The sequence below is a fragment of the Felis catus genome, chromosome B1 (assembly GCF_018350175.1).
Source record: "Felis catus isolate Fca126 chromosome B1, F.catus_Fca126_mat1.0, whole genome shotgun sequence".
Lineage (NCBI taxonomy): Eukaryota > Metazoa > Chordata > Mammalia > Carnivora > Felidae > Felis > Felis catus.
Window position 1 is genome coordinate 15,693,605 of NC_058371.1, and position 22,324 is coordinate 15,715,928.

The 22,324-nt window shown below is 44.5% G+C and overlaps 1 protein-coding gene across 8 annotated transcripts in view; it reads right to left on the reverse strand.

Annotated features, from left to right (window-relative positions):
* The window catches only part of ACSL1 (acyl-CoA synthetase long chain family member 1), a 79,093-nt gene that overhangs the window by 21,331 nt on the left and 35,438 nt on the right, over window positions 1–22,324 (reverse strand). For 7 of the 8 annotated variants that reach the window (XM_023252321.2, XM_019828257.3, XM_019828258.3 and 4 more), the window contains exons 3-12: window positions 21,163–21,277; window positions 16,975–17,039; window positions 14,310–14,411; window positions 11,902–12,001; window positions 11,502–11,680; window positions 5,977–6,009; window positions 5,760–5,811; window positions 4,833–4,906; window positions 2,369–2,446; window positions 320–454 (exon numbers count right to left, since the gene is read on the reverse strand). In XM_023252321.2, coding sequence (XP_023108089.1) covers window positions 320–454; window positions 2,369–2,446; window positions 4,833–4,906; window positions 5,760–5,811; window positions 5,977–6,009; window positions 11,502–11,680; window positions 11,902–12,001; window positions 14,310–14,411; window positions 16,975–17,039; window positions 21,163–21,277 — 933 coding nt within the window. Of the gene's footprint in view, window positions 1–319; window positions 455–2,220; window positions 2,299–2,368; window positions 2,447–4,832; window positions 4,907–5,759; window positions 5,812–5,976; window positions 6,010–11,501; window positions 11,681–11,901; window positions 12,002–14,309; window positions 14,412–16,974; window positions 17,040–21,162; window positions 21,278–22,324 lie in introns of all 8 variants that reach the window. The other variant, XM_023252322.2, reaches the window with a different exon arrangement.

Below are 22,324 nucleotides of genomic sequence, written 5' to 3' on the forward strand. Positions count from 1 at the left end.
AATTTTATGAGCTACACAGCATGGGGCGGAGGGAACAGTCCATCGTGCAGATGAGAGAACAGAGGCTCGAAAGAGTTTACTGTACAAATAAGATGACCTCCCACTTCCACCTGTGTTGGGCCTTTCAGTTAACAAAGTCTGTTGGTCTGTTTTTTTCTCAGAGTCCTTACCACCAGCTCTGTGAGGTCGATGATTTCTGGTTTTACCGATGGGTAAACTGCGCTTTCCTGAGACCATGGGAACAGGAGGTACCCGGCTGAGCCCGATTCAAACCCAAGTCTCGGACTCGAGGTCCCCCTCTCTGCTGCTCAGAACTTACTCGGTCAAACATCCGGTTCAGCAGTCTGGGGACCACAGGAAAGATAGTGGGTTGAAGTGCCTTGAGGTCGTCCATAAGCAGCCTGATATCTCCTTGGAAAAATCCGATTTTAGCTCCATGACACAGCATTACACACTAGGGCAGGAAACGAAAATGACATCAGCATCGCAACGGGCGCTACACAACATACACACAGATACCCAGGGCTCCAGCTTGAGCATTTTGGACCAGTTTCCAGAAAGCCTGAAGCTTCTACACGTGGGTATCTTTTCAAAAAGTGTTCTTACATTCCCCAGTCATTGCACAACATGGAAATGCGGTATTTCTCTTGATCATCCTGAAGATAAAGGAGCTGGTTAAGAACCAGGCGGTGGTGTTTTTAGGGACGATGATGGAGCTTCCGCTGTTTTAGGTTTATGATAAATGGGTGGTGAATGTCATGTGATCCAAGTATTTTACTCTTCTAGAAACTTTAGGCCTAATTTATTCTCAAAACAAAAACCTAGCTACGTTGCAAACTTGGCTACTTGCCAAGCTTATTAAAGTCCCATTTTGAAAATCTGAATCTAACTAAAAATTTCTGAAAAGCCACTGGATAAGTTGCCATTGAGATCCTGGGCCATCCAACACCAGAGTGGCCTGCTGTAGGATCCATTGTGTGGATGCGTTCCTGTCTGATGCAAATGGCACTGGCAAGCCATAAGTGCTTGACAAACAGTCAGCCTATTTTAAATTTTAAAAAGAAAGAGAGATTCAAAAGATGATGTCACGGAAGTACAAATGGTCTCAGGCCTGAAAGCAGAAACCACTGGAAAGGGACACCACAGTTCACGGTTGAAATTTTCAAGCGCAGGGGGCTTTTGTTCAGGTGTGCCCCGACCTCCCAGGCATCCTTCCAAAATTGCCATTAGTTATACATGGTCCATTATCAGCTCGCTTGAGATCACTCTGGAAACTCACAAGATCTCCTGAGGTGTGCAGTAGCAGAGGTAACAGATGGAAGACGGGATCTCGTGACCCTTGATCCTTTAGGGCTAAGAGTGCCCTTGAGGGCAGCAGCCAATCAGAGGGCCGCTAGCTCCGGATTAGTCACCTCTTTGTCACAGACACCTCGCACGGTGCCCGGCACACAGCTGCTGCTCAGTAAATATTTGTTAAATGAATGGATGGCAGCCATTGTTTTTTTTCCTAGAAGTATACGGTCCAAAATTGTCCAAGAAGGAAAAGAGATGGTTCTCGGTCAGTTTTTAAACTAGTCACACGGTTGTGCACAGGGAGCCCGGGCAAAGGTCGGCTGTACATCACCCTGCTTTCCCAAAGGCACTGAGAATACTGGTGGAAAAAAGTGTGTCTTAAGCCGACTTGTGCGCTATTAACAAGTACCATCAAAAATAGAGACTTCTTACAGAGGCAGAAGCCTCTCAAGGCTTTGTAGGATGGTGTTCATAAAAATTCTACTTTTAAAGTTAAATTTCTGGAATCATGCCCACGTGCATATCCTTTGAAAGTCTGAGCTTCTAATTTTAAAATGAACGATTAATAAAGTTCAGATATCGGGGTGCCAGGGTAGCTCAGTCAGTTAAGCGTCCAACTTTGGCTCAAGTCGTGATCCCACGGTTCATGAGTTCGAGTCCTGCGTCAGGCTCTGTGCTGACAGCTGGAGCCTGGAGACTGCTTCGGATTCTGTGTCTCCCTGTCTCCCCTGCTTGTTCTCTCTCTCTCTCTCTCTCTCTCTCTCTCTCTCTCTCTCTCTCTCAAAAATCAATAAACTTAAAAAAAAATAAAGTTCAAGTATCCGGACCCCCACCCCCAAATTTATACTCCTTAAAATAAATTAATCATTCATTTCTAAGACAGCAAAGAATTAACTGTGGGGATGACAGTCTACACATAAGACTTACCAGCAGAAGCTGCTCATACATGTGTGCGAGTGGCAAAAACGAAATGTGTGTGTCACTGGCATTCAAGGCAAGTACCTTCTGTAAAACATGACAACTTAGCACAACAAAAACAAGCAAGCAAGCAAGAAAAGTAAAACAAGGGGCCTACCTCTACAACTCTTTCAAACATATGGGCGAGAGGCAAGAAAGAGATCAAAGTATCATCTGGGGAAGGATCAACTGTATTCTGCAAACAGATACCAGCAAGCAGAAAAGCATTAAGATTCCCAGCAATTCCCCATTAGAATTTCAGAGCACATAATACCTCAATACCAAGGAGAAACAGCTTTTGCTCACATTCTGAAATTGTTTCTCTCCAAAGGATTAAATGAAAATCAACACGTTAATTATACAGTTAGAGTAGAGCTCACTCCTGATGAAGTAAACCCACTCATGACGACGTTAACCAAAATAAGGCAGATTTTGTCCAGATTGGGATATTAAGGAATCATGTGCTTTAATTATTTAGTGTTTCCAAGATACAGTACCCCACAGCCCAGTAAGCTCAATTTCACCTTAAGAAGTAAAAGGTCCGTTCCAACACAAGGTAACATATTATGTTGTGGAAACAGAAGATCTATTACAACATAAGATAGTGTATTGTGTTGAAAAGGGAAAGGACGAGAGAAGAGAAATTGAATTTCCAAGCTCTTTTATAGTATACACGCATGTTGAGTATTTTCGTTTGATCAACGTCTTCACCTGAATGGCCTACTTCCCCCCATGAAAAATAATCTTGATTTGTTGGGTGCAAGCTCTGATCTGGCACCACCTGCAATAAAATGCTGATCGTGATACAGGTTGCAGCTGGATTGAGCAAGGCATCTGGTTTCTGTTTCAAGGCTAAGAATGTTCATGTTATTTACGTACAAAATTCTGGCCAAAGCAGGGGCTGCCTTACAGCAGCTGTTGCCACACCAGTTAAGAAACGGAGGCCTTGTCGGGTGTCTACGCAACCATTTCTGGGCTGTGCCCGTCCCCTCCTTGAAGCTGGCCTGTCCCTCACGATCATGTGGTGACAGATGAAAGCACCGGCAAACTCAGCGGCTCCAGAAGCGGGTGATGGAGGCTGAACATGCCATAATCTTAGCTTAATTTTATTCAAGCGTGATCTGCGTCCCAAATAGTACATCTTGGTAGGAAACTGCTACATAATGAGGAGTCAGACTCGGTGATTTCTATACTTTTCAATTTTCTGATTTGGTACCCGCCCCGCCCCCCCCCCCCCCCCCCACCAAATGTATGTTACTAAGATTAGAAGTTTTACAAAGTTGTGAGTGCCCCCGATAGTATAATTAATTTTAAACAAAGTTTGTAGCCATTCACCTCCATGAGCCACTAACCTTATTTTAAGTTTTCTTTGAAGGCTAATTAGGAAATTAAAATTCCAGGTGGATGAGGCACTAAATATTGAATTCTGTTTATAAAGTTGTATGTCAAAAAAGGAACCGGGGACTAAGAAAGTGTGAGTGTAGGTAAGAGACAGACCTTCTCCAGCCACCAAAGATGCACATTCCCCAAAACCATTCAGCACAGGCTCCCAGCACAAAAATTAGGACCTACGCAACCCTCCCAGAGACCGCAAAAGCAAATTATGTAAAATGTGCCAAGGGCATGAGGGAAAGGCATGATATTGCTTGATAAGTACTTTTTTTTTAAAGGCAAGTTTGAAATATACCCTTGGTGCTACAGACTGAATTGTGTCCCCCTCCCCAAATTTATGTTAAAGCCCTAACCCCCAGTGTGACTGTATTTGGAGATAGAGCCCCTGGGGAGGTAATTCAGGTTAAATGAGACCATAAACTGGGGGGCTCATCTAATAGGGCTGGTGCCCTTGGAAGCAGAGGAAGAAACACCAGAAACCTCTCTCTCATTCTCTGTGCACACACAGAGGAAAGGCCATGTGAGGACACAGCGAGGAGGCCAGAAGAGAGCCCTCACCAGAAACCAAATTTACTGACACCTTGATCATGGATTTCCAGCCTCTAGAACTGTGAGAAAATAAATGTCTGTCATTTAAGTCACTCAGCCTGTGCTATTTTGCTATGGCGGCCCCGCAGACTAGGACACTTGGAGGGCAAACTTTATTAGGAAACCAACTGAAGGTCAAGGTTTTAATCTTCTCATAAAATAGAAGCCAGATCAACTGTAATAAATAACAGCAATTCAAAAACCTTCCACAGCATTTAACGTTTCATTGTCCGCTTAAAGAAATTATTTTCCCCACCCCAGGATGGGAGCACTAGAGAGTCATTTCTTCTTGGTCCTCTCCTGGAAACATTTATATAGGGCAGTACCCACATGAAGTGTTACTACATAAAAGTTATAATAACTTTCCGTCAATTCAGCTCAATGGTCACAAGCAGGAGTTGGAGATTAGGTCCACAATGAAAACTATCTGAGAGAAGGTGATCTTAGACCATATTAGAGCTCAGACCTCATCCCCACGTCAAACAGTGCTCCAAACACAGCAGGGACCAAACATGGCGGTTCTGCCATAAAACACTTTCATTCTTGAGGCCTAGTGCCAACCACTGAGCGTGAAGAAAGATGGCAATATCCCAAACACTTACCTCTGTTATTTTCACAAAAGCTGAACAATCACTCACTATATTTTGATGAGTGATCAGGGCTCCTTTGGGGTAGCCTGAGGAACACACATGAGCAGAAACCAAGTTAAAGAAACGCCATCCCCAAATGACAGGAATTAAGGAAGCCCAGAACCCTGTATAATTGGGGCCTCAAATGCCTCTAGTGTTCGGTGCAACTGTGAAAGCCAGATGCTGAATGACATTAAATCCCTAAACAATCTGCAATCCTTTACATGAAAAGATTGTCTTAAACAACCTTTATTAACATGGGTGAGTTTTAGAGGGCGTGTGTAGTGGGAAGAGGAGAAAATACAGGAATTTTATTTCTGGAAATAAAATCCTCACCAGCATCTACAGTCTCCTGATTTGTTCATTTTAGCCACTCAGGAGTGCTAATGCATAGGGGCACTTGTACCCCAATGTTTATAGCAGCACTTTCAACAAGAGCCAAATTATGGAAAGAGCCTAAATGTCCATCAACTGATGAACTGATAAAAAATTGTGGTTTATATACACAATAGAATACTACTTGGCAATGAGAAAGAATGAAATTTGGCCTTTTGTAGCAATGTGGATGGAACTGGAGGGTATTATGCTAAGTGAAATAAGTCATACAGAGAAAGATACCATATGTTTTCACTCTTATGTGGATCCTGAGAAACTTAACAGAAGACCATGGGGGAGGGGAAGGAAAAAAAAAAAAGGTTAGAGAGGGAGGGAGCCAAAACATAAGAGACTCCTAAAAACTGAGAACTGAGGGTTGATGGGGGGTGGGGGGGAGGCGAGGGTGGGTGATGGGCATTGAGGAGGGCACCTTTTGGGATGAGCACTGGGTGTTGTATGGAAACCAATTTGACAATAAATTTCATATTAAAAAAAAAAAAGAGGCAACTGCCTTTCAAACCTTACCTGTAGTTCCACTGGTGAAGCAAATCACTGCAAGATCTTCAGGTGCTGGCGGCTAGAGCACATTAAAAACAAACACACAAACAAACAAACAAACCCAACGGTGGTGTAAGTCAGAACAGAAAGAAAACTATAAGCCATACATTGATCCCCAAGGTTTCTACCAGTCTTGGAGACTAGTTATCAGCAGGGCTTAGCAGGGCTGACATCGTGTACTCACCTTAGGTCTCTGTCTGTTGGCTCTTCCCAGGTCCTTAAGGAGAAGAGAAAAAAAAAAATCTTAAATGGAAACATTTTCAAAATGTAAAGAATAAGGCGACATCGATAAAGTCACTTCAACTTGACTCTACTGTGGGATTCACTCAGAGCTGGCTCAAAGACAGTGTCCATTTCAAATGAAAGAAACTGACCACTTTAATTAACCTGAAGTGACATATTTATGCATTGCTCTAACAAGCCATTTTCCAGGGGCATCTTAGTGGCTCAGTTGCTCAAGCATCTGACTTCCACTCAGGTCATGATCTTACGGTTCTTGAGTTCGAGCCCCGCATCAGGCTCTGTGCTGACAGTTCAGAGCCTGGAGCCTGCTTTGGATTCTGTGTCTCCCTTTCTCTCTGCCCCTCCCCCCCCCATGCATGTTCTCTCTCTCGCTCTCTCAAAAATAAATAAACATTAATAAATTTTTTTAAAAAGGAGCCATTTTCCAGTTGTTTTCTCTCATATAAAACCAAACAAATGGTGTCAGGACTAGCCCTTGAAACAGGATTTATCCAAAAGACGGGAATCAGAGGTTTTTTATGATGGATTTCTTGTCTGCACTCCCACACCCTTTTATGGCTGGCTCTTGACCAAAAGCAAATCATAGTCATAACCAAAGAACTGCAGACGCTCTGCGCCCTCCTGAGACCAGAGCACAGCACGGACGTGTGGTCACCCAGCTCTGGATGACTGGATCACCGGCAGTCCCTGCAGGATGAAATGCTACAGGCTCAAATATCTATACTCCCCACATGGAGTGGATAAAAGATTTGGGAACCTCAGATGACAAAACAGTCCTTGACATGGGGCGCCTGGGTGGCTCAGTTGGTTGAGCCTCTGACTCTTGGTTTCGGCTCAGGTCACGATCTCGCGGTTCGTGGGTTCAAGCCCTGTGTTGGGCTCTGTGCTAACAGTGCAGAGCCTGCTTGGGATTCTCTCTCCCTCTCTCTCTGCCCCTCCCCCATTCATTCTCTCTCTCTCTCTCAAAATAAACAAACTTAAAAAAAAATAAAAGTGTCCATGACAGAAGACGGAAGAGCACTGCTGGATGGACACGAAGAGCTGCAGGTTCATTTCCGAGGATGCATCTCCCAGCAGCTCGTTCCCAGTCACTACCTGGGGTCCATTGTGATGTTCAGTTCACTGCATGGAGGTAACGTGGTGGCCGCTTCAATTAGCTATTAATTTCTTTAATGAACTATTTATATTCCTTTCCTATTAAAACAGAATAGCTTGAATGAGCATATGGAGTGAGCATGCTAGGATTACATGGAAATTCGATCAGTGTGATCAGGGCTCAGTGAGTTTCTGCCCAGCATACACTTTTAAACCATTTTTTAAAAAAAGTTTATTTATTTTGGACTTTAAGCTGTACTACAAAGCTGTAATCATCAAGATAGTATGGTACTGGCACAAGAACAGACACTCAGATCAATGGGACAGAATAGAGAACCCAGAAATGGGCCCACAAACATATGGCCAACTAATCTTTGACAAAGCAGGAAAGAATGTCCAATGGAATAAAGACAGTCTCTTCAGCAAGTGGTGCTGGGAAAACTGGACAGTAACATGCAGAAAAATGAACCTGGACCACTTTCTTACTCCATATACGAAAATAAAGTCAAAATGGATGAAAGGCCTAAATGTAAGACAGGAAGTCATCAAAATACTAGAGGAGAAAGCAGGCAAAAACCTCTTTGACCCTGGCCACAGCAGCTTCTTATTCAACATGTCTCCGGACAAGGGAAGGGAAACAAAAGCAAAAATGAACTATTGGGACCTTGTTAAAATAAAAAGCTTCTGCATAGCGAAGGGAACAATCAGCAAAACTAAAAGGTAACGGTCAGAATGGGAGAAGGTATTTGCAAACGACATATCCGATAAAGGGTTAGTATCCAAAATCTATAGAGAACTTATCAAACTCACCACCCAAAAAACAAATAATCCAGTGAAGAAATGGGCAAAAAACATGAATAGACACTTCTCCAAAGAAGACATCCACATGGCCAACCGACCCATGAAAAAATGCTTAACATCACTCATCATCAGGAAAATACAAATCAAGACCACAATGAGATACCCCCTCACACCTGTCAGAAGGGCTAACATTAACAATTCAGGCAACAAGAGATGTTGGTGAAGATGCGGACAAAGAGGACCTCTTTTGCACTGCTGGTGGGAATGCAAATTGGTGCAGCCACTTTGGAAAACAGTATGGAGGTTCCTCAAAAAATTAAAAATAGAACTACCCTATGACCCAGCAATTGCACTACTAGGTATTTATCCAAGGGATACGGGTATGCTGTCTTGAAGGGGCACATGCACCCCAATGTTTATAGCAGTACTATCAATAATAGCTAAAGTTATGGAAAGAGCCCAAATGTCCATCGATGGATGAATGGATAAAGAAGATGTGGTGTGTGTGTGTGCGTGTGTGTGTGTGTGTGTGTGTGTGTATGTATATATATATGTATATATATATGTATGTATATATATATATACACACACACACACACACACACACACACGCACACACACACAATGGAGTATTACTCAGCAATCAAAAAGAATGAAATCTTGCCCTTTGCAACTACGTGGATGGAACTAGAGGGTATTATGCTAAGTGAAATTAGTTAAGTCAGAGAAAGACAAATATCTTATGACTTCACTCATATGAGGACTTTAAGACACAAAACAGATGAACATAAGGGAAGGGAAGCAAAAATAATATAAAAACAGGGAGGTGGACACAAACATAAGAGACTTAAGGACACAAACATAAGGAGACTTAAATAGCTGAGTAATAAGGAGAGGGTTACTGGAGGGGTTGTGGGAGGAGGTATGGGCTAAATGGGTAAGGGGCATTAAGGAATCTACTCCTGAAATAATGGTTGCACTATATGCTAACTAACTTGGATGTAAATTAAAAAAATAAATAAAAATTAAAAAACAATAAAAAAATAAAAAACTAAAAAAAAAAAAAGTTTACTTATTTTGAGAGAGAGAAAGAGAGATAGCACACAAGCAGGGGAGGGGCAGAGAGGGAGGGAAAGAGAGTAAGAATCCCAAACAGGTTCTACACTGTCAGTGCAGAGCCCAATGCAGGGCTTGATCCAATTAACAGTGAGATCATGACCTGAGCTGAAATCAAGAGCCAGATGCCTGACTGAGCCACCCAGGCACCCCAAACCATTTTTAATCTTAACTACATTTTAAATTATGTATATAATAGACTGCTGATTAAAAACAGGAACAGCGAAGTCCAAATAGAAGTCAACTAAGAGCTAAAGCAAAAATAATTCCTTTTTTTTAAAGTAATCTTTATCAGACCCAAATCTCCACTCATCTGTTCAAAATTCTTACATAACTTCTTGAGATCTCTAATTCTTCAAAAATTGATATTAAGTAAAATACAGCCACAGCTACATGCAGTTTGGCTTTTATTTTATTGGGAACACACATGATCAAAATTAGTGCCCTATATGCCAAGAAGGTTCACAGCCTCAAACCTGTATAATGACATCATGTAGAAAAGAGTATGGCAACCATAAAAATAAATGAGTTGCCATCTTCAGGCTCCAAATGCCCAAACAAAACAAAACAAAAAACCTTGCCCAGAAGGAAAACTGAATTCTAGTTAATGAATAACATGCTGAAGTATTTGGGGGTAATAAAATCTGCAACTTAATGAAAATGCATTAAAAAAAGATAATGAATGAATAGAGGGACAGAGTAATGCACGAATATGTGATAAAGCAAATATATTAAAACATTAGCTGCAGATGTTTGGTGGGCATATGGCAGTCTACTGTACAATTCTTGGTACTTTGTACCTGTTCTTGTTTGCATGTCTGAAAATATTCATAATAAAATATCCCCCAAAAGCAAAAACTCCAAATACCAATATTTCTCTTTTTGATCCTATAAAAACATATATCAACATAAACTTGATCATATGATCAACTGGAAGGCCAATGTTAAATTCCCTTCTTAAAAATTACTTAATCTTTTGCTTACAAATTTTTAAAACCCAAGTATGAATCATATGACACAGATAAGTGGAAAACAATGTCTTTTATAAATAACATCTTTAATGTTAACTTTACATTACAATCTTCATTTACCTAAATTTTTTCATCTTAAAATTATGTCATCATAGAAAAATAAAAAAATACCAAAAACTTCCTGTGGGTGTGTGCATGTGTGTGCACGTTTGTGTGGTGGGGTTAGGGAAAAGATGGAGGAAAAAAATTACATTGTAAATGGCATTATTGCGATCACAAGTGAAATTAACAAATGTGCAGAAATGCTAGGTAAAAAGCTAGCTAAAAACCCAACTGAGCAGTACAGCACACCCATTCTTACGGACTAAGCATCTATTCTACTGTGTGCGTCTCTGTATAAATGTGAGGCAGAAGGCTCTGTTAGAACAAATTAGTTTCTCTATGACCGCTAAGTTCCTCCGGAAAGGTATTATATAGATCCTTGTTTATAGCCTCCAATTCCTTGTAGAAGGAGAACTATAAGTAAAATTTCAAACCCTATTTATAACAGTTCCAGGAAAATATTTATAACATTTTCAGAAGGAGAACAGCCAATTCCTGTGATATGTACCTGACAAGATCCTCCTCTTACTAGCTTCTCTGGATTAAACTCTAATCCAAATCCAACTGGGAGAATCAGCTTTTTACTTGTGATGTCAAACAACCAATTTAAATATACACCACATTCGTTTTCCTAGAATGGTTACCCTTAAAGTTCTGATTAAGGTGAATCTCAAGAAATTTAATATAAAAATAAGCCAAATCAAACATGTATGCTGGAAATCTACCAGGACGCTACAAAAGCAACTTGGGAAAAAGAATAATGAGGCAGATTTCTATAGCTGGCTCCATTTTAGAAACAAATCAGTAAGTAAATGGCATTAAAGGCTAAAAAGAACATACAAACTTAAATCTCCACCCAAATCAGAAATTCACATTTCTGAAGTACTTGGGTGGCTCAGTTGGTTGAGCATCCAACTTCGGCTCAGGTCAGGATCTCGCAGTTCACGAGTTTGAGCCCCACATCGGGCTCACTGCTGTCAGCACAGAGCCTGCTTTGAATCCTCTGTCCCCTCTATCTGCCCCTCCTCCGCTTGTACTCTCTCTCTCTCTCTCTCTCAAAAATAAATAAACATTAAGAAGAAAAAAAGAAATTCACATTTCTACCATTTATTGGCATGGCTGGTCAGTGCTCTAGAATAAATGTGTGAGCACCTGCAACTTGTTTTACGAGAGTACTTTTTATCAGATGTGATGGATTCACACTGAGACATGCACGTAGAACCCTTCCTTCCAGTAACGAGGCAGCAATTTCCACCCTATGTCTTTTATGGGTTGCTGCGATGCCCAACCAGAGCTAGGATTGCATGATTGCACTGGATACCACGTGTGAGCCGAAATGGCCTCAGGGGCGCCCACCAGGGAAGTGGGAAGGATGACTCACCTCCATTGCCTTCAGACTGATGATTTCCACGCCACACCTTTTGCCTCGTTCTAACAGATCGATGCCATAGGAGTCCATGACGACTATGGTTTTAAGGCCTGGTGTTAACTTATTTTCTACACCTTCTAATAGCGTGTCGGCCTTCTCTGGCTTGTCAACAAAAACCAGAGAGAGTTCGGCTGGGAATGAAGAGATACAATGAAGAATGAGCTCCGAGATATTAAAAGTCTGACTGTATGATATCTGACACCAGGCTATTTTCAGGACTTACAGTCTTTGAATAGAAAGACAGATGTGTATTTAAACATAAAATCCCTATCAAATCAAATATAACCAAATGTAAAGTCATCAAATCTAACTGATAACTAGGCCAGTGCCCACCTGGAGACCCCAGACATACCTTTGTTGACTATGTAGGTGATGGCTTCAGCTCCAAGCGTATCATAGAGGGGAACGGACACCATGGAGTAAGCAAAGCATCCCTGTTCAATGATCACCCACTAAATGAACAGTAAAGGTCAGGGAAAGAAAACGAGATGTCATCACGGAACCACTCCAAGGAGAACAACACTCTAGAGAGATTCAAAGTGGAAACACTGGATGGGGCAAAATCAACATTTGTGTGTCTACTCCTATGTGCCAGGCACCACGGAGGATTCACGATGCAAACAAAATACCTGCCCCCTTCTTAGAAGGACAGTGCAGTTGGCCGGAAGAATCGAGGCAAATATGTGAGAAGATAATTAACCGTACGAGATAGTGACCGGCTCAGACACGAGGGAGCCGGAAGTGACCCACCTCCACGGAGCACGTGACTGAGCTCGCCCTCTGCAAGGGCAGCACGGTTTGGACAGATGGAGAGAAAGGCAAGGAGACTCCAGGAGCAGGGACTGCGTGAACAAAAGCAGGGGGGAGGGCAGTGAGCACTCAAGGGTGCCCCGGCAGGCAGGGTCGCAGGTGGTCTGTGGAGGGGCCTGGCCCCATCCCCAGGTAATGCGCCGCCACTGAGGGCTTCTCGGTGAAATGGAGGCCCTGGGGTGTGAGAAGATCAGCTGTGCAGCCGTGTGCGGTGAGACCTGGGAACTGGGGAAGGAGGGACACCCCTGTCTAACAGGAAAGATGTTCTGGGCAAAATCTCCCCAGAAAAGTGATGAAGAAGTGGTACAGGGACCGGTCTCCTTGCCTCTAACTCATCAGCCATGTGGCAACTGATCTGCCTACAAGGCAAACATGGCAAGATGAGCCTTTCGCTAAAAATCCTTGCTGGTGCCCCTCATCTCCAGCTGCAGGTCTCGAATCTGCAGAATCCGACACGCGGCCACGGCGCAGATAAAGGCACAGCTGCTGTGGAAAGGCAGCACACCCCACTTACATTCACTTGGTCTGGGGAAGTTTTACTCCTTTTTCTTTCCTAGCATCAGTTTCAAGTTACCAACATGGAGGGCAGGTCCAAGCTCCTCAGCAGGGTCCATGTGGCACATGTAGTCCTGTCTTCCCTGCCCCTCCAAGCTCTACCAGATTGAAATCCCTCAACCCCCAGCACAGATACGCTGCTTGATGCAAACATGTCATTGTTCCGGACACTCCCTTAGCTTCCCTGCTCTCATATCCTTCAAGACTCCACTAGGAGGCCACCTCCAGGAAGTCCTCCTTGACTGAGCTCCCCATAACCCTTTTCCCTGTGTCCACGCTTGCCACGCTACAGACAAAGCAACACCCTACGGGCCGGTCTTCCCTCACACGGTACCTTAAGAGAAGGATCCAAATCACTGTTGTGCTTTGGTGCCTCGCGATGCCTGGCACATAGTAGGTGCTCCATACACATTTATTAAACTAGTTCATAAATGTAGGAAGGAGCTTACCCTATGAAGTAAGGTCCTAGTGATAGATTCAGCATAAAATGCCACTAACGCAAACATCTGGGATGTGTTCACTTGATTGGGTTTCACTTACAATGAAAGAGACGAAATTCCATAAGCCTAGTCGTAGTCCAACTGTGGAAAATGCTGTGTATCCCTTACCAGTACATAAAACTCTAGGAAACCAGCCTAATTTATCAAATAGTCAATAGCACAGCGATTGAGCCAACATGTCTTTTAGACACAAGAACCAATTCAATTCCTTCGAGCCTAGTGCTTGAATTTTTCCAAGCCAAGTTATGCCATTTGTTCACCAACGCTATAATACGTGTATTATATATACTTGGAACAACAGCTCCAGAAGAGCTTCTCATTTAAATTGACCTTAATGCAAGGGTTTACAGAAGCACCACGCAGGGGCCTTGGCAGCCAGACAGACCGTGTGTCTACACCGAGGCAGACTCGCGGTGAGGTACTTTTCCCACTGCCCCCGGTATTTTAAATTTTGTAACCTGATCACAGGGAAAGCTCCCACCTTTCAGAAAGCAAAGAGGGGGGTCTGCTACTGCCAAAAACGTATCCAAGTTTCTCTATAATTTATTGATGCTATTTTTCTAATCACAGAGGTAGGCCTAGAGGCTAGGAGGATTCTTTGTTAGTTATCTGTTCTAGTAACTTCCTTGTTAGTTTTTGTTTGGGACCTGGTTTTTGGAAAAACAAAAACCAATAATCAAAAAGTGATATATAGATTTTTTCCACCTAAAGGCCAAGGAGGCCCGAGCCTGGGTTTTCATATGTGTAACTTTCTAAGGAATAGCATAGAGACATACGCTCAGTAGAGATCAGAGCACAAAATCGGGTCCCAAGCAAAGGTGTGTATGAACTCCAGTTGGCTCTTACATGTGAGGACTCTCAAAACCGCACACAACTGGCGTCTAACGGTCAATACCTCAGGTCTGTTCTGAGAAAAGATGCCAATGTACTGATCCGGGGAAGTCTTGAAGCCCTTCTGGATGAGCGCTGAGCCCACACACTCTGACATGTCCGCAACCTGAAACGGGGAGGAAAAGAAATCAGGAACCACGTCAGGCCCAACTCAGGGAACAAAGCTCAGTGGAGTGACAGCCGACCGAGTCTGCTATCTTGGCCAGCAAGTGGCGCCGCACGGCGAAGGGCAGCAGGAGCGAACGCGGTTCCGTCAGCCCTACGGTTTTGTAAAACACGAGGCTGGCTTCACCGGAACTCACTATTAGGAGAACTGGTCATAGGGTTCCTTCTGCAAAGCAGAGGAATTGGATTCCGACAGCTACAGGTCAGAGGTCACTGGATGCCCGGGCTTCTCACGCACATTTCTGTTTTACACTTTAGTTTTATAAAATTATAAAAGTAATACGAGGACGTAGAGTGATAGAAATTACTTGCATTTATAAAGAGCAGCAAAGCAGCCCAAACTTGTCATTTGCTATAAATACAGAAATAGCAAGTTTGGGGGACACCTTCAAAAAACTTGTGACAATTTTAAGTAAAACGAGTAAGTAAATAAATAGTATTATTGCAACTAAGTAAAAATAGGTAGATTCATAAAGATGAGGTAGGATTATAAACCTGCCCCCAACCTCTCCCCGTTCCCACCCCAGATTAACTACAAAGAAATTTTTTTTTTTTTATCTTAAAGTTTGGAATTATTCTCTTCATCTCAGTTGCTGAGTTCTCGGGAGCAGTCCGAATTCCCACGCATGCCCGTAGGGAATGAAGCCACACCTGTTCCTGCCCAGAACCCCATTTGTCCTGGCACACAGTGCCACCTCGCTCTGCCTATGGGAACGAGAGCTGAAGGGTGAGGTGACAGCAAGAATGATGTTTCCATATCCCTCAGCCTTCTCACAACCTCTGCTTGCACATAAGGGACAGGAACCCGTGAGATGCTACCCTGGTTTGCGGAGCTTACTAGGCTAGTGTGTGTGCATTTGTATCTCTAGAAAGAGGCTCCCTCAGGTTTTCCCTCAGAAAACCTCACAGGGTTCCGAGCCCCGCAAAGGGCAGAGTCACCAGGCTGACGAGAAGACTTAAGTCTACAAATCCAAAGCTGGCTTCTGTTATGTCCTGTTTTGTATCGTCACCAGCCTCTGGCTGAAATGTACAAAACACGGATTAACACCTTCAGGAACCGCCGTGATTTTCAGTCTGCCTTGAAAAGTCCCATCTGCAACGGACCTGTCTTCCGCCTTCCAGCCGGCATCTAACACAAGTAATTCACAACACACCTGTGGATTCCGGGAGGCCTGAACACCACCACGCAGCGTTACGTGTCCAACGCACACGCGCACGGCTGTTTCTACACCCCTCGTGAAAACAAGGGACCTTGGCGGCTATTTTACCTTGGCTCCGGAAAGGCACACGAAAAGCGGTGAAATCCCTCTGGTCCCCCGGGCCACGCATCTCATCCCTCCTTCCCCAAAAAAGGTCCACTAAGCTGTTCTGCCTCTTGGCTCTCTGTCAAGAGATACCCAAGCCAAGCCTTCTGCATCTCACTGATCCTCAGATGAGGGAAGGGAAGGAAAAGTGGTGTGGGGTTCAGTCTAGGGAGGGCCAGCGAGCGCTATTCCCGAGCCGGCTTTGTGGCTCCTCGTGACGACCCCCCTGTCACATATACACTCCAGAGCACAGCTGCCAAACGTGGAAGGAGGAAGCTCACGTGGATTCATGAATGCCACAGGATGATCTGCCTCTACGGCAGGGAGCCATTTCCCGGACAGCTGTGCCGGAAACAAAAGGCAGCAGAAACTGATGCTTCCGGTGGCTCCCATACGTCCCTGGGGTCCTGCCTCCCCAGGGAGAGGCGGGGGCATCGAGATGTCTTGCTATCACGATCGAAATAAAAAGCAGCATCTTCCTGCTCCGCTCCCTCCCTGCCAGTGGAAACTACTGAAACAGCTGTAGCTGTGGATCAGCTAGGACCGCAGAGTCACAGGAATAAAGAGAAATACACCCAGATCCCAGCCCCCTTTGTGTTTGTACAGTAACACAGGTGTCACTTCCGCATATCTGTTCTGCTCACTATGGCCGCCCTGGGGCTCTATGTCAGCGCAGTCCCAGGTTGGTCAGGTTCATACAATGCACCAAAGAGCCCTGTACCGGAAGGTATGGACCTCGCTTCTGCTCCTGTTTCTGTCATTGACCAGCTTGTGACGTTAGGCGAGGCCCTTCCTTTCCTGGGGTATATTTTCCTCATCTATCACATGAGAGGGCCACTCTATGTTGGGGCTTCTAAATATCACTAGTACCCCTCAAGGCAGAGGAGAAATTCTGTTCTCCCATGGACTCTGAGCACACTTCTAGAACGTCATCTTAGAATTAAATTCAACTCCACAATGCATCCAACGTAAGTTCTAAAATAAAGTGCTTTTGAACCACCAATTAAGTTACTTAACCAGTTTTTCCCCAAATTGCTGTGTAAGACTTCTCCCTTTGCATGCTGCACATTGTCCCTGAAGCTCTGAGCTAGTGCAACACAGGGACTCAGTAGCGACCCTCCAGCCCTCACAGCGTCTCCGAGAGCTGACCTATTTCAGTACCACATCCTGCACGAGGACACACAGAGCCAGAGAACTCACCTCTTTGTATGAAAGCCATTCATAGGGTTGGTCTGGCTTCCGAGAGCCTAAACAAGGGCCGTTATCTGGAAAAAGGAAAACAAAAAACAAAAAAATGGGCTTAACATGCATAAATATTCTAATTTGTACTCCATTCTATAAAGGATCAGGTAGACAGTATTTGTCCCTAGATTAGAAATAATGAGTTCAGTTCGAAAATATGTCCTCCCTAGGTTTCGGTCTCATTTGTTTGTTTGTTTCTATTTTGTTTCTTAAATGGAGTGGGAAAAGAGGGAAAAAATGAGAGGATATAGGTAAATGCAATTTTTAAAGACACTCAATTTGTGAATTCTTCTTCAATACCCTATCGGTTTAGAAAGGAGTCAGGAGCTGAATGGCAAAGAAATTCTGGTGTAGGTGTTCAGAAGACTCCCTCAAAATTTCTAAATTTAAAGCATTCTAACTCAGAATGTTAAAAGGAAAATACGATTCTTCAATGTCCAAATTCTGATGACCTGGACTTTATTTACACAGGCGAAGTCTTAATTGCAGAGAAACAAAAATAAAGAAAAGATGCAAAATGAGAGAAAATAAGGGGGTATTTATAAAAGTAAACGTTAAGAAATATCAGGATGGGAGCACCTGGGTGGCGTTAAGCATCTGACTCTTGATTTGGGCTCAGGTCATGATCTCTAGGTTAGTGGGATCGAGTCCTACGTCGGGCTCTGCACTGACACTGCAGAGCCTGTTTGGGATTCTCTCTCCCACTCTCTCTCTGCCCCCCCCCCCCCCCACTCACGTGCACTCTCTCTCTCAAAAATAAAATGAACATTGAAAAAAAAAGAAAAGAAAGAAATATCAGGACGTGTCCTGATTCTAACCCAGGTAACGAATAAACAGGAAGAAAGAAAACTCGGTATTAATTATTCACACTAAGTGCTAGCACAGTAATGAATATCATTCAAGTCATTTATATTTGGAATTATGCAAGTTTCTTTCTACAGATTAACCCCAAGCTAACTTTATGCTCAGTTTGTAGTTGTTGAAGGAAAACTATGTCCACTCCACCCCCAGCCCCCCACAAAAAGCTGCCATATTCAGATGATGACCAGGGTTGACCACATACCAGAATGTTTCTTTTTATTTTTTTTTTTAAGTTTATTTATTTTTGAGAAAGCGGAAGAGAGAGAGAGAGAGAGAGAGAGAGAAAGCACGAGCCAGGAAGAGGCAGAGAGAGAGAGAGAGAGAGAGAGAGAGAGAGAGAGACAGAATCCAAGGTAGGCTCCAGGCTCTATCAGCACAGAGCCCAACGCAGGGCTTCCACTCACGAACCATGAGAGGCAAAGTCGGACGCTTAATCAACTGACCACCCAGGCGCCCCCCCCACCAATGTTTCTCAACTAGAAACACAGGCCCTACCACCATCTGTGTGCCTGCACGGCTTCTACTACAGACTGTTTTGTCACCTCCCCTCTGAACAGGGTATCGGCATTTCTGTCTTGTGACTATAGCATATCTGGCTTCCCCATTCCAGGCTCGAGTGGCAGTTCAGATGTTCTGATTTGGTCTGGGGGCCTGGAAGAAGAGGGAGGGACAGTGGAGCATGGCCCCCCGTGGCAGCCTTGATACGCTGGACCTATTACACGGAGTCCCCCCGCTAGAGACGGGTGCTGCGTGTGCGGGTCAGTCGTGAGTACGGGGAGGACCCAGGCTGGACAAGTTCTCTGCTCCACACTGACATCCTGGCTCTCTCTACAGCAGCCTTCATGCAAACACAGAGAGCACAGAGGGCCTTATTCTCAGACCCACTTCAGTTCACAGGGACTGTAATAAAGGCCACGCTGGACAACACAAGGTCCATCAGAGGCTGTTTTCAGATATTTGCCATGCGAAATAACGTGATTTTATTCTTTAAGAACAGGGACTGGCGATCTGTAGGCAGGGGCCGAATCAAGCCTGCCACCTGTTGTTGTAAATACAGTTTTACTGGAACACGGCCTCGCTTGTTCATTTACGGATGATCTAAGACTGCAGCTGAGCAGTCATGGCAGAGACTGTATGGCCCTGAAATCCAACCATCGTTACTCTCTGGCCCTTTACAAAAAAAATATGCAGACTCCAGCTCCCGAACACTGGGAACTTAAAAAAAAGATACTATACCCAGGCCCTACTAACAAAATTTTTGATGTAATTGGACAGGGAAGGGGCCTGGGCCTCAGTGGTTTTTAAAAGCTCCCCAGGTGATGTGCAGTGTAGCCGGGGACAAGAATCCACTGACTGGCAGGCAGAGGGCCCCTCCTAGCAGTGGCTTCCTGCGTGCGGTCTGAAAAGACCAGGTTTGAAAACTCCAGGCTGGCTGGCTCCTCCTGTCATTCAACAGACTCCTAACTACCTTATCTAGAGGCTGGATTTTGCTCTCCTGTAAAGGCTTAATCTTATGGTAGTCTAGAAAATTAAAGCTTAGAATAAAAAGCTCCTCTGGGGTGGGGGGAAGAAGGCAAAGTGATCTGCAGAGTAGTTTCCTTCAATCAGTACAGGTTAAGAAGACTGAACTTCGTTTTCTTCAACTTCTCGGAAACATTCACGTAAGACCCTCATTTTCCAAGTAGAGGAAGGTGACCAAAAAAAAAAAGTTACTGTCCTAAGATGAGAGGAGTCAGAAGTAGAATGTAAGTTACCACACGACCTAGATGAGTTCATTCTCTACTAATAGTGGAAAATCATATAAACATTTATACACGTGACTCTGTGGTAGTGGTAAAGGTCACACACACATATGAACATGCATATACATACCCACATATATTTATTATATATATAGAATATATACAAATATTTTGATGTGGCCTTATGTTAGGCTGCTGTACCTTATGGGTATTTACTATCACAGACAAACCCTGCCCCTCCCCCTAACTTTGAAGAAGTTCACAAATTAAACGCTCTCCCTTTATCGTGGGCCTTAATGAATCTGCTACAGGAACACCAGGGCAAAAACACAACAGAGCAATCCAATTTTACCAGTATCAAGTAAAAACCACGGCACTTCCTGAGCACATACCGCATGCAACATGTCGTGGGGACAGAGACAGTAATAGCACACAGCCCCTGGCCGTCAGGAGACTACGGCCTAGGGAGCAGTAGGAAAAATAAAAGCTAACCACCGAAAGATTTAAATAACAAACGTGTGGATCCCAAAGACCATTTCTAGAGAGTAACCTGGAATAAGCCAAAATGAAGGGGCTGAAACAAAAAGAGGGGTGGGGGGAAGTAGAGAGGACTCTCTCCATCTCTGAGGACACATTAATAGAGCACCTACGGTGTGCAGGTGCCGAGAGAAGAGACAGCTGCCTGGTTCGTGGAGCACTGGCTAGTGGGACAGAGGGGCAGTAAATGCCTCTGTTCCCTGGAGGGGCTGGTACAGAAATAGGTACAAGATGCTGGGGAAAGTGGGCATCTCCACCTGGAGGTAGGAGATGAAAACAAGGGAATAGGAAGGTTTTATAGAAAAGGTAAAAAAAAAAAAAAAAAGCAATACGAGGTTTACAGGATTAGTAGGCATATAGCAAGCGCCCGGGGCTGAGGTTGGAAAGCAGCAGGTTTATGACCAGGAAAAAGACAAATGCACAAAGGCACGGGGTGACGAGAAGGGAGAGGGGTTCCGGTTTTGCGAGAAGTTCAGGGTGACGTGAGGCAGGTATACATGGAGCCTGGAAGAGAGAGAGGCTGGAAAGGCACGCAGGTGCACGGGGTCTCTGAGGCCACCGTTACCAATGAAGCGCAATCCCACGGGCCAACGCTTGCCAAGTGTCTCATGGAACACTGCTTCCTTGGGATGTCAGTGTTTATTTCCCAAAATATGGGTCTCATGCTCAAGTAAGTTTGAAAATGTTGGATTGGGTCCAATTAAACAGATCTTTTGACCTCAGGATATGTCAGAGCCCACAATGAGCTAACATGCGTGTGACCCTCCACAAAACGCGGGACATGATGAAAACATATTCCACCACAGAACCCGCTCTGCCAGGGGATAAGCTGGAGGGGCTGCTGTGCTTTGGAGGTCACTCTGGAGAAGTTACAGGAGGAGACAGGGAGACCCGGACAGGTGGAAACAGGTGGAAGACGGGAGCAAAGATGACTTTCTCCAGAAAGACCACTCATGCCGAATGAGAACCGTCAAGCATTCATCACACAAATCCCGCAAATGCTTACTTGACACCTGTAAGCCCCGCTGGAAACCCTCGTACATGGTTGTGACATCGTCATAGAAATACACCAAGGGCTCGTCGCCATCCAGTAGCACGGATCTCCGGGCACCATCACTACCCTGTGAAAAGACACAGACACGTGAGCGGTTAGAAGAAAATGTTGAAAATAAAAGGCCTCGCGTGCACGCCCGCAGTGCCCTGCAGGGGGCCCCTGTGGAGCAGCTGCTCGGTATTTGCTGAAAGAACGGAAGTGCAGGATTTGCCAAGATGGAGCATTCAGCTGGGGTCAACTCCTGGCTTCAGAGAAGCAAGGCTAAGAGGGGCCCTGGGAAAAGGAAACAGGGGAGCAGATGTCTGAGCAGGGGTCTGGCAGGAGGACTGGAAGGCTGCCACCACCACACACTGTGACAAGTCTCAAACCTCTGCCATCGACAGCACAGGAGACTGCGTTTGGGTCAGCTCTCGTGGAAATGGCACACCATTCAGTTGTGCTTCCAAAATGCCATGTATATTCCTTCCAAGATTATCGCCACTGTTACATCTCTGTGTCAACAGCAGTGTAACCTGGTAGGAACTTTAGATGCTCACATAGCATCTAACAGTTGACAATCACCAGCTACAAAACTTAGGGAGGTGCAGGGACATGTCTTGACTGCTTTGACTCGCTGCATTTGTAGGTGCACAGATTTTGTATCTCTGCGTACCCGTCTCTTTGTGGTCTTCCTTGGTTGGTGCAGAAAGTTTACCTCCTACCCACAATAACTCCTAACTAGTTGCAGAAGTTATCACAAGAGGAAGTAGCTTTCTAGGGGTGCCTGGGTGGCTCAGTCGGTTGAGCGTCTGACTCTTGATTTTGGCTCAGGTCATGGTCTCACAGTTCGGGAGTTCGAGCCCTGTGATCTATGCTGACAGTGCACAGCCTGCTTGGGATTCTCTCTCTCTCCCAAGGGGGTAGGGGGGTAAGAGGTAGTAGCTTTCAACCTCTGAGCTGCGCAGCCCTCCAGGGCCACAGAGATACTGTGGGTCCGGATAGCCACAGAAACACCAAGCATTCTCTAGGAACTGATAAATCAAAGTTCAACTACTCTGATGTCAGAGCCTACAATTTTTTTCTTTTGAATTTCAGAGAGGGGTGTCTTCACATGTGCAATGGTCAGGAAACACTC